General features: G+C 43.0%; 1 protein-coding gene across 6 annotated transcripts; it reads right to left on the bottom strand.

Moving 5' to 3' along the window:
- Positions 1-1037: 1037 nt before the first annotated feature.
- Positions 1038-11706, bottom strand: LOC126947388 (fatty acyl-CoA reductase 2-like). Of its 6 annotated transcripts, none has more exons than XR_007723057.1 (6): positions 10610-11706; positions 9772-9896; positions 9218-9433; positions 8177-8256; positions 2445-2614; positions 1038-1196 (listed from the first exon to the last, which is right to left on the bottom strand). XR_007723057.1 is itself a non-coding variant. In XM_050778047.1 (6 exons), exons 2-6 carry the CDS (start codon positions 10610-10612, stop codon positions 1128-1130), a joined length of 447 nt encoding a protein of 148 aa, XP_050634004.1. In that variant the 5' UTR covers positions 10613-10811; positions 11202-11706; the 3' UTR covers positions 1038-1127. The 6 variants fall into 6 exon arrangements, 3 of the variants coding, with proteins under 3 accessions (XP_050634004.1, XP_050634005.1, XP_050634006.1); XR_007723059.1 differs by having other exon boundaries at positions 8177-8391; XR_007723058.1 differs by having other exon boundaries at positions 9768-9896.
- Between the last annotated feature and the right edge of the window lie 506 nt (positions 11707-12212).

Below are 12212 nucleotides of genomic sequence, written 5' to 3' on the forward strand. Positions count from 1 at the left end.
TATGGCTCTGCCACCCCAAGCACAGGGGCCACTGGCCATTTCAGGGCCACTGGTGCCACCGCGCCTTCTCGCGCTCCGCCCACCTTGCCCTGTACAGGAAGCGGCACATGCAGCCCAGACGCCCCCGCCCACCTGCGCAAGGCCCCCTCCCAAACTGTGACCGGTATTTATTGCACCCAGAGAAGCGGGCAGGGCACAGTGTGGCTACAGAGGGTCTGAAGACGACGCCACCGCCCCAGCCCCCATCTGTGACTGAAGGCCAGGTGGGAAAAGACCACTATTTGCCTTGACGAGTTCTGTTTCTCAAAATGGTGCAATAATTAAGTGGCATCTTCCCTCCCACCCCACCAGGTCATAAGGCTTGATGTCCTATGAGAAATAAGGGCCTTAACTGGTACTGTCTGTGACATTTTTTATAATATTGTACAAAACTGTGACAAATATTGCATTACTGTATATAGAGCGGCAGGTGGGCATTTTTTGGGCTACTTGCTTCATTTTTATAAGACTTTTGCTGGTTTTATTTTTAAGTTTAAAAAAGTTTTTTTTTTTTTTTTTTTTTTTTTTTTTTTTTGAGACGGAGTCTCCTTCTGTCGCCCAGGCTGGAGTGCAGTGGCCAGATCTCAGCTCACTGCAAGCTCCGCCTTCACGCCATTTCCTGCCTCAGCCTCCCGAGTAGCTGGGACTACAGGCGCCCGCCACCTCGCCCGGCTAGTTTTTTGTATTTTTTAGTAGAGACGGGGTTTCACCATGTTAGCCAGGATGGTCTCGATCTCCTGACCTCGTGATTCGCCCATCTCGGCCTCCCAAAGTGCTGGGATTACAGGCTTGAGCCACCGCGCCCGGCAAAAGTTTTTTTTTTTTAAAAAAAAGAAAAAAGAAAAATCCTTAATTCTCAAAGACTTTTCAAAATAGAACTCTTAAATAGTAATTGATAGCGCTTTACCTGTTTTCCTGATAAAAAATTCTAAAAGAATAAAAATAATTTCATCCTGCCTTCATATTATAACCAGAATAGTTGAAATAATATGCTTCAATTGATAGTAAAGTAGCATTTACGTTTTTGGATCAATGAAGCTAAGCCAGCACTAAGAATTCTGTTACTATTCCTCCACTACATTTCAGAGTTATTTCTTCATCCCTATACATACCGTAATAATGAGTCGGCTAGGTCCATTTAGATTATCAACCCAACCCTAAAAGAAAGAAGATTTCCATTGGTTACACATTTTAGAAAATTGTTGTTATCTTGGAACATCTGCAGTCTAATCTCAATAAATTTCAAACAAGGGCACTGAGACCCCAGCTAATAGAACTATCTAATTCAGTATTATTAAGATCCCAAAGATCAATGGCAAAGCATTGGCTATTTTGTGCACTTTGTCCAATAATTAAAATTTGGCCAGGATTGTTGTTCATAGCAGGAGCCATGAATGGTTTTGCAGCATTTTGTGACATCTTAAGGGCTACGGTGGACCTTGTCCTTATATCATGATCTGCTAAGCAATTCGCCAACCATACTTCTCCACCTCAGTCCTGATTTTAGCCTCCTTAGGAGAACATTGAAAACATGATTGGTAATAATGTGTGTTGACTTGCTTAAAGATGTTACAGGAAAGATTATGCTTAAGAGTAGTTAGAGGGAAATGTCTTTTTGAGTTTGTTTCCTAAGCCCCAAGCCATTCAGCTGACCTTATTATGTCTCTTTACCTTACAGTATAAAAGTTGAAATGTGTATAATGGGAGACAAGAGATATGGGAGGAGAAGATGAAGGGACTAATATTAATTGAGCCTTTTCAGTAGGGACCCGCCTTTTACTAGAGTCTGAGCACTCCTCTCCTCATACATTGTCTCATTAAACCAACTCTCCAAAGTAGTATCTGTCCTGTTTTATGGAAAGAACAACTCAAAAATGTCGCATTGCCAGTAAGTGGTGGAGCTGGAATTTATCTGCCCCCAAAGCTTCACAGACCTGCTTTGAAGAAGACAGTATAATTCAAAGTACTTTCAGAAGGACACAGCAGTATACTGAGGTTAAAAAAAATTACTATTCCCAAACTGAGATCCTTCTGTGAGCTTTGTAACTCTTGTTTACCCTGGCAGTTAGTTGCAATACTATCAAGTTGGCCATCAAGAACATTCTGGTCTGTTTAAGCTATAGTGGGAAAGCCAAGATATAAAAACATCACCCATGGGAATTTTGAGACTAGAGTAGTTAGAAGCTAATTTAAGATCTCCATCCAACTCTAAGATAGTCAGGGTAACTGCCAGAAAGAGCCTCATGATCCCAAAGTGGGATTTTGCCCTAGTATAATGGGTTCATATTTGATTGGCTGCATTTAGCTATAAATCCTGAGGAGAAGAAGAAAGACATCAGAAAATAATTGGGCTAGAAAAACCTTAGTTTGAAAGCAAAACACAGAATCCAGGTAAGTGGGCTTACTGGGAAAGGCTTATGCCACGTTGCTCCCACAATGGAGGGCCTTATGATGGCGATGGTTAGGCTCCTGCTCTCCTGCTGCACCACCATTTCTCCCAAGGCCTTGGTGTAGGTGTAAGTATTGGGCCAATCTCCGATCCGCTTGGGTGTGATCTCGTCAATAACAGCGTTGTCTGTACATAAAAGGTAGTCAGAGTAAAATGAATTCTAGCAACATGTGTTAGACAATAGACCAAAAGGAAAATGTGAGACACAGTCAAACAAAACTTCCACCCTTTAGCCATGGTTCTGGAATTCAGAACAGTCACATGATACCAAGTTTGAGTGCATACCTGCTTAAAGCATACATGAGCTCTTTTCACTGCTAAGCCCAATCTTATCAGTCAAATCCTGTGCCCTCCCATCCAGACAGGTAGGTAGATAGATGGATAGAATCAATAGCAATGCCACTTTATTACTACTACTAGTGTAGGGCTATTAGTACTACTTTATTAGTACTACTTTAGTGCTACTTTTACTTTACCAGTAGTGATTATTCTGTAGTAGTACTAATTTGAGGTAATTACATACAACCTCTTTACTTCCTCTCCAACAAGCTCATAAGTACATTCATTGCACACATTTTTGAGTCCCAGTCATTCTCCCAGTAGTGTGCTGGATGCTGTGTTCAGGGAGTTTGAGGCTCTCATCCAAGGTGTTTCAGTGGCAGCCCTGTTCAGTGTTGTCCCATAGAAACCCAGTGCAGTGATCCTGAAGACTTTAGCTTTACATTTTAAAAATTTCATTCAAGGCAAATCAAATCAAAGTGACTACTTTTGGCAGACTGACGATCTGTTTTACCAATACTATGTAATGCATTTTGAAGGTCTGTTTAGAGCCTGTGATAATAACTTGGTAATTATTTCCAGAGATTTTCAACGAATTCTGAAGTCTGTCAAGTGGGGTGATTATAGCACTCTGAAACAGCTTCAAAATCATGAATATTGAATACTCCTACTTTCAAGATGACATGTATCATGAATAACTGAGTTACCATAGCATCAGCCTAATCTTTCTTAAAAATATGTCAGAACCAGCCGGGCACAGTGGCTCACACCTGTAATCCCAGCACTTTGGGAGGCCACGGCGGGCAGATCATGAGGTCGGGAGATTGAGACCATTCTAGCCAACGTGGTGAAACCCCGTCTCTACTAAAAATACAAAAATTAGCTGGGCATGGTGGTGTGTGCCCATAATCCCAGCTATTCAGGAGGCTGAGGCAGGAGAATCACTTGAACCAGGGAGCAGAGGTTGCAGTGAGCTGAGATTGTGCCACTGCACTCCAGCCTGGTGACAGAGCAAGACTCCATCTCAAAAAAAAAAGTCAGAACCATTTGATTGATAACCCCAAAATCTATCTACAGCTCTCTAAGAGAGCAAAAAAATTAGTCAATTAAATATGTAACATTTATTCTAGCTCAGATCTATGTGGTTAAATTATTAATATAACATAGCTTTTTAAAAATTAAGCTGTTGGAATATGCTAGTGTGATTTTGCTGATCAATGTGGTACATTTATTTCTATTTTATACAACAGAACATAACTATACTATTTCGATTGTAGAAAATCTTCAGTGTTACCACCTTGCTGACATGACAAATTTTTGAACAACTAACATGTTCATGAGGTTAAGACTTATTCAGAATCACAACTCTCAGTATTAATCCTCATTTGATCCTGGGGGAGAACTTGGGCATTGACCATTATGTTTCCATTTTTCTTGCTTTGCTTCTGAGTGTTGAGTGTGTTCTGGATACTCAAATGCCTTTTCATTTAAATTGAATAGAGAAAGATTGAGAGGTTCTAGAATTAAAAACAACTTAAACTACACAGAAATATCAAGGATATTTTAATTATATGGTCACCTAGCGGCTGGGAAAGAGTGTAGGATGCTGCAGACACCTCTCCATCTTCACAATAATCCTACCTCATTCCATTTCTGGGTCAACAGTGGATTGACTGACCTAAGACTATTTTCCCTCAACTGCAAAAATAGAGAGTTTATAAAAACCAGGTCTTGAGGGAATACAGCTTCATTTCAATACAGCTGTAAAGAAAAAATTCCTAGAAAACATCAGAGCCCAACAATGTGCTGGGATTGTATGTCACATGGCTAGTATCGGTTGCTGTCATTAATGTTGGGGTACATGGAAAGGATAATACTTGCAGGAATGGGAGCCTCATAAAGCTTAGTGAGTTTGCTTGTATTAGAAAATGTTGGGGTTTTTTTTGTTGTTGTTCTTGTTGTTTTGTTGTTTGTTGTTGTTGTTGTTGCTGTTTTGAAACGAGGCCTCACTCTTGTCACCCAGGCTGGAGTGCAGTGGTGAAATCTCATCTCACTGCAATCTCCACTTCCCAGGTTCAAGCAATTCTCCTGCCTCAGCCTCCTGAGTAGCTGGGATTACAGGCGCCCACCAGCACACCCGGCTAATTTTTGTACTTTTAGTAGAGACGGGGTTTCACCATGTTGGCCAGGCTAGTCTCGAACTCCTGACCTTAGGTAAGCTGCCCGCCTTGGCCTCCCAAAGTGCTGGGATTACAGGCATGAAAAAATTTTGGTTTTATAGATTTCTAACAATGCACATGGAAGAAATTTTAATATTCTATAGATGGCTTACCTCTGCTACTCTTAGCTACACCTGTATTCCACTGTTTTATCTTATTCTAATTCTACTTGTGAAAATGGCAATAATTATATTCATTGTAAATTTTCAGGCTATTATGAGGGTAAACAGAAATATTCACAACTGCATTTAAGCTCTTTGATAAAACAAAATGAGCCAATAAACCTAAGGCGTTCCCATTTTTAAATAAAACAACCGGAGAGCATCATATGTCTGCATAGGTAATAGTTGGTTTTAAAATGTCATTTCTGGCCACATGTAGTAGCTCAAACCTGTAATCCCAGCAGTTTGAGAGGCCAAGGAAGGAGGATCGCTTGAGTCCAAGAGTTTGAGACCAGCCTGGGCAACATAATAAGACCCAGTCTCTACAAAAAAAGTTTTAAAGATTAGTTGGGCATGGTGGTGTGCACCTGTAGTCCCAGCTACTCAGGAGGCTGAGGCAGGAGGATTGCTTGAGCCTGGGAGTTGAAGGCTGCAGGGAGCTATAATTGCATCACCATACTCCAGCCTGGGTGACAGAGTGAGACCCTGTCTCAAAATGAATGAGTGAATGAATGAATGAATGAATGAATGAAACAAATAAAAATAAAGTATCATTTGTAATACAGCCAAAGAGATCATCTGCTAGCTCATTGAGCCACTTCCAAGGTTCAGACAGGAGATTAGTGTAAACATGCACATGCACTGGTTGGGCAATGCCCTTCTCAGGACTTTCACTCAACTCAGGGTTGCTGCTGTTATTCTCAATTTATTTTAAACACAGTAAATAAGTTAGTATGGATAAAAAACACTATGTAAACCAAAATACATGTCTGAAATTAATCTAAATGTTCTTCAGTACACTCAGGAAGATATTTTGACCCATGGATCTCAAATTCTAAACTTGAATTGCTTCAGAAGAAGCACAAAGTCATTGAAAATTTCAGAAAGCAATATGTGTATATCTACATGTGTACACACATAGACACATACACAGTTTCTTCTAAAGATGACTCTCAATTTTGGTTTCAAACTTATTGAATCAACATGATGATATCATTAATAGTTACATTATTTATGCATTTATGGATTGAAATACCAAGAAGCATACGTACTTCCCCTCCCCCATGTTCCAATTTTCTTATGCAACAAGTTGGCAAGCCTAGACGTTCATCAGGAAATCTGTTAGAGAGTAAGTACTGGACACACTGTCTTATGATAACATTTGCTCTCTTTCTCCAGTCGGGATTATATAATTCACTTGACTGTTGTAGTTATCAAGTTGCATTTGCTTATGTGTCTGTCTCCCCATTGGACAGTGAATCCAGGAGAGTAGGGATTATGATTTTTATCTCTGTGTCTAATCATTTTTCTGCCCCCAGGAGCCAGCTGCCTTATTCAGTAAACGGATGCTCTTCGACACTGTAATCTTGATTGGTCAATTTCTGTACTATATAAGGTTTTGGGAAGCAGAGATGGACAATGATGAGACAGAGTGGATGAACTCAAAAGAAGATGAGGTTGTAGGGAGAATGCAGGAAAGGAAGGAAGGGGGTATCTTTGTAGAGCAGGTAGCAAAATTGGAAGTCAAAGTGTCCAGTGGCAGTGGTGATAAGTGTTGACCAACCTCAGTTTGATGAAGGTGGCGGGAAAGTCAATTTAAACTTTTCACTGGGAAGCAAGGTATTTCTGAGTCTAATGCTTATGGAGAATTGGCCTCTGTATTTCCCTCCAGACTTTTATGAAGCACCCAGCCTGGCCCAAACATAAGCCAGATGCTGAATGGCCTGCCAATGGCCTGCCTATGTGAAAATTATTCAGTTTGATTAAGAAAAATTTCATCATATTCTGGTTTGTATATTAAGCCTGCTAACATCAAAGTACACAGAATTTTCCTTTTTATGTCAGCTACTTAGCTGTCATTTTGAAGCTGTGCAATTATTAAATTAAATTAAATCACAGGCTGGGCACAATGGCTCACGCCTGTAATCCCAACACTTTGGCCGAGGTCAGGAGTTGGAGACCAGCCTCGCCAACATGGCGAAATCCTATCTCTACTAAAAATAAAAAATTAGTCAGGCATGGTGGCGGGCACCTGTAATCCCAGCTACTCAGGAGGCTGATGCAGGAGAATCGCTTGAACCCAGGAGGCAGAGGTTGCAGTGAGCTGAGATCATGCATTGCACTCCAGCCTGGGCAACAAGAGCAAGACTCAATCTCAAACAAACAAACAAAAAGCACAAGTGCTAGCATCAGCTTTCACCATTCCCCTAGAAGAGATCAGCTTTTTTGGTGTTAACAACGTGTTCTATAGCACGAAGGCAAGACTACTGTCCACCGTCTGACCTCCTTTCATATCTCCCAGAGGGCTGTGATGAGGGCCACTGCTGCTGGCTGTGGGGGTCTCCATTCCCCTGCCTCTCACCCCTGTACCCTCAGGGCACATGAACCTTTCCTTTTTTACATGGCAGACTAGCTGTGGCTTCTGGTGGCCATGTCGCTTCAGAAGTGTGGTTTTTAGTAGGTACAGATATACTAGGATCTGTCATTCAATTAAAGCTTCTAGGAACTGAAAGACAGCAGGAGATAAAGAGAGCAGGAGAAAGAGGAAGCATGGGTATTAGAAGATAAATGATCTTCATTTCAAATGAAGACTGCTCAGTGAAAAATCTCCTTAAGGCACTATTTCCCAAACTTGCCTGTTCATGAGTGTGAATTACACAGGGACCCTGGGAAAAATCCAGGTCCCTTGGTGCCATTTTAGAACCACTAAATACATCTGCAGAGGTAAGAGTCTGGATAATCTGTGTTTTCAACATGCCCTGGAAATTCCAACAGTCAGGGAAATTGGGGAATCACTAATTTAAAAGAAGTTCGCTCCATCAACTTAAGTCATTAAGATTTGAATATATCAGGATTAGCTCTCAAAAACACATGGCTTCTTGGAGTAAAAATTTCAATAGAATTGAATTTTAAAATTATTAAACCCCCTAATGCTATCCCTCCCCTAGCGCCCCACCCACTGACAGGTTCCAGTGTGTGATGTTCCCCTCCCTGTGTCCATTTGTTCTCATTGTTCAACTCCCACTTACCAGTGAGAACATGTGGTGTTTGGTTTTCTGTTCCTGTGTTAGTTTGCTGAGAATGATGGCTTCCAGCTTCATCCATGTCCCTGCAAAGGACATGAACTCATGCTTTTGTATGGCTGCAGAGTATTCCATGGTATATATGTGCCACATTTTCTTTACCCAGTCTATCACTGATGGGGATTTGGGTTGGTTCCAAGTCTTTGCTATTGGGAACAGTGCTGCAATAAACATACGTGCACATGTGTCTTTTAGTAGAATGATTTATAATCCTTTGGGTATATACCCAGTAATGGGATTGCTGGGTCAAATTGTATTTCTGGTTCTAGATCCTTGAGGAATCGCCACACTGTCTTGCACAACGGTTGAACTCATTCACACTCCCACCAACAGCGTGAAAGCGTTCCTATTTCTCCACATCCTAATGTAGCACCGAATGTCGATGACAGGTTGATGGGTGCAGCAAACTACCCTGTCCTGTGTATACCTATGTAACAAACCTGCACATTCTCCACATATGTCCCAGAACTTAAAAGTATAATAATAATAAAAAAGATTGAAAATTTAAAATGCTAATACAAAATTAGGCTTTAATTATTTGCAGAATACATTGTATTTTCAATGTGAAAAACAAAGGGTTATTGCATGTATTATCAATAAAGTTACATAGTTTCTCATAAAAATAACATTAAAAATGGAAAATTCTAAAAGAAAAATAATTAAATTCCTTTAGGACTATTTAAATATGTATCTGTCAATTTTAACATGAAAATTATCTTACATTTATACATCCCACATTCTAATAAGGACTAATTGACATGAATTATGATCAGTAAAGAAATACGTGTATGCGTGTCTGTATACTTATAGGTATATATCTGTTCCTGTAAAAATATCTCTTTTAGAGTCAGAAAATCTGTTTGGTCCCAGTTCTCACTAAAGATACTTAATAAACTCAATAAACTTTACTCTTAATGAGGTAAGAATGAGAACACAGGCGCCAGCAATGAGCTGGGGTTCCTCTGGCACAGGCTTCAGAGATCCTACCTTTAACATCCTCCTTTCATTCATTTGAGCCTGATAAGAGAGGAGTCTCTTGGGAGAGGAACAAGTATACACCTTGGGATCAGACAGCCCATGGTCAAAGTTGAACTCCACCACTGTTCAGCTGTGTGACTTTAGGCAAGTGACTTTCCCTCTCTGATCCTCATGATCATTTTTGGTAAAAACAGCACAGTGACAGGTCTATGAAGATTGGAGGAGCTGAAATAAAAATGTGTGTCTTAGTTTGAGTTTCCTGGAAGTAGATCCTGAGGCAAAGATTCAAGTATAAAAATTTTATCTGGAGATGACTCTAGGACAGCAATTATGCTGCCAGTTCTTCCTTAGGGTACTAATTGCAGGAAACACTAGTACAGGAGTGGAGAACTGAAACAGGAATGGAATGCAGCAGTTAAAGGGACCTTCATCAAGAAAGTTTCCACTGTGGTCAGTCAGGACTCAGCCCTGCCGGGTACCTCTGAGACACAGCATAGAACATGTGTCTCAGAGTCATCCTACCCAGAGCAAGGGAGTTTGGGTATTTATCCACTCTTACCTACCAGTCACTTCTCAGGGCTTCTTCCAAGGGCATGATTCCTCCAGAATGCCCTGCCTGCACTGCAAGAATGAGACCTGGAGGGTCAACGGCAAGGGCCCTGACAGCACTTCCAGCAATGAGCACAGCCTGGGGTGGAGAATTTCAGTCCCTCAGTGACCCCACACACACACACACACACACACACACACACACACACACACACACACACACACACATTCCCTCTCTCTCTCTCTCTATTGCTCTCTCCCCCTCTCTCTCTCTCATGCACACACACATTCTTTCTCTCCCTCTTCTCTCTCACACACATTCTTTCTCTCTCTCTCTCTCTCTCTCTCTCACACACACACACACACACACACACCACACTCCAACACCAACACAGGGTATATGTACATACACACACATGCATACATGACTGTTACCCACTCAGATCCTGGTGAATCCATGGGATAGAAGATAAGGTGGGAATCAGAGGGAAGAGCAAAATTAAGGGGAGTGAAGGTCTTGGGAACAAAATGCAAATGCAGTCAGAAAATCAAGAGGGAAGAGGAGCGGTCTGGACACCAAATGCCTGCTGGTGGTACCTGCTCTACACACACTGTCAGTCATTCCCCAAGCAGCCTCGTAGGGTAGAAGGAATTCCCCTCAACTTACAGATGGCAGAAATGTAGTTCAGAAAAGAAAACTGACTTTACTAACTGATTTTACTGCTCCTGGGCTCTGCTCCTTTTCTTGCTAGGCAATCATAGCAGAACTGACAAAAACATTTTCCCCCTTCACCACCTGGACCAGAGCCAATGAGAGGGGCTGGGGAACAGGCCATGAGGCCCTGCACCCACCATTCAATGTCTTCAGGACTGTGGTCCCTCAGGATTGTTGCACCACATGCTGGCAGCACTCCCGGTGTCTGGGTGTCTTGTGAAGTTGTACAGGATCCAGTAGAGGCCACTGGCTCTGCTGTCATACCCAGAGGCAGCCAGGCAGGCTTGTGACTCTTGGCTGCTTCAGCACCAGAGGATGAACAGCACTCATGCACTGAGGCTTTTGGGAGAATGAGAGGAGGGAAAAGAAGGGCAGAATGGAGTGATGTAGGGTCCATCCACCACATCCCTGAATGGAAGGACCCCTGTTCCCACAGTAGTCCCACACCGAGACCACCACCGGCATTCATGAATATGCCAGCCTCCATTTCTATGTCCTCGTCTGACAACTCCTTCCCATTTTCATCCTGGAGGCAAGACTCTGAATGTACTAGCTCTGAGGGCACCTGAGTGTAACCTGAGACAGTGCCTGAAGACCTTTCATCCAAGCAGGATCCCTCCCTTGCTATCTCCAGACCTGCCCCACAAGCTCCCTCCCTGGTCTCCTGGCTCTTGTTCATTCCTAGGCAGCCTTCTACAGTCATCTCTAAGATGAATCTGACTGTCACACCTTTATCCAGCATCTTCCATGGCTCCCCAGAGCCTTCCAGATGAAGTGCAAGTTCTTTCATCAGATGCTTGATCCCAAGCTCCATTCTACCTCCTGAATTAAGATCCCGGAGAAGCCCGCCTCTCTCAGCACAAGTGCCTCAATGAAGTCAGAAGCCTTGAACGTGGCCTTGGCCTTGAGGAAGTCATCAACACCCTGGCTAGTGAGGGTGCAGTACTGCTCCAGGATGATGGTGTCTGAAGTTGTGCACCAAGTCAGAGGCCCTGCAGAAGCATTGCTCCTCAGGAATGAGGTAGTACAGGAAGTCCGTGCACAGGCAGATCTGCTGCTGCCGTTACACTATGAGGGCACTGAGCTCCAAGATGGCGGCAACATATTCACTGGCATTTCTGCAGGGTGAGGCTGGGGAGAGGAAGCAGCTCCACAACACATATGAAACCCTGGAAGCCCTTCCCAGCCAAAATCTCTGGACCACACTACTTCCAGAAACGGCTGCCCTCTGAGCACACTTGTCTCTCTGTCTTCCACTCCGAGTTCCCTCCTGGCCCCACATGCCCCAGTCTGGACCAGGACTTTGAGCCCAGCAGGTGTTCAGTCCATGGTGTTGACTGCTCCCTGGGCCAGAAGAGCCCTTGGTGGCTCTGTGACTCCTCCTGTGGGACCACTGCCTCTGCCTCAGGACCTCCCGATTCCCATGGGAAGAACCCAAGGCTGTGGATTGCCCCACCTGCCCAGGGATCCTCCAACCCCATAGGCCTTACTCGATGCCTTAGCCCTCCCAGAACATGACATGCTTCTCAGAAGGTGACTTATTTCCAATGCCATCTGTGGATGTTTCCTGGGGACCTCTTGCTGTTCTCCTTTATAATCTGTAGGTCAGGGCCAAGAGGAGAAACCAGCCCAACCTCAGAATAAACAAAAGGCCCACTGCCACAAATGGCAACCGCCAAACAGTCAGCAGTGCTTCTGGAAGGAAGGAGGCTTCATTCTGCACAAAACTCCTCGTTTGGC

This window comes from Macaca thibetana, unplaced genomic scaffold (assembly GCF_024542745.1).
Source record: "Macaca thibetana thibetana isolate TM-01 unplaced genomic scaffold, ASM2454274v1 unplaced_scaffolds220, whole genome shotgun sequence".
NCBI lineage: Eukaryota > Metazoa > Chordata > Mammalia > Primates > Cercopithecidae > Macaca > Macaca thibetana.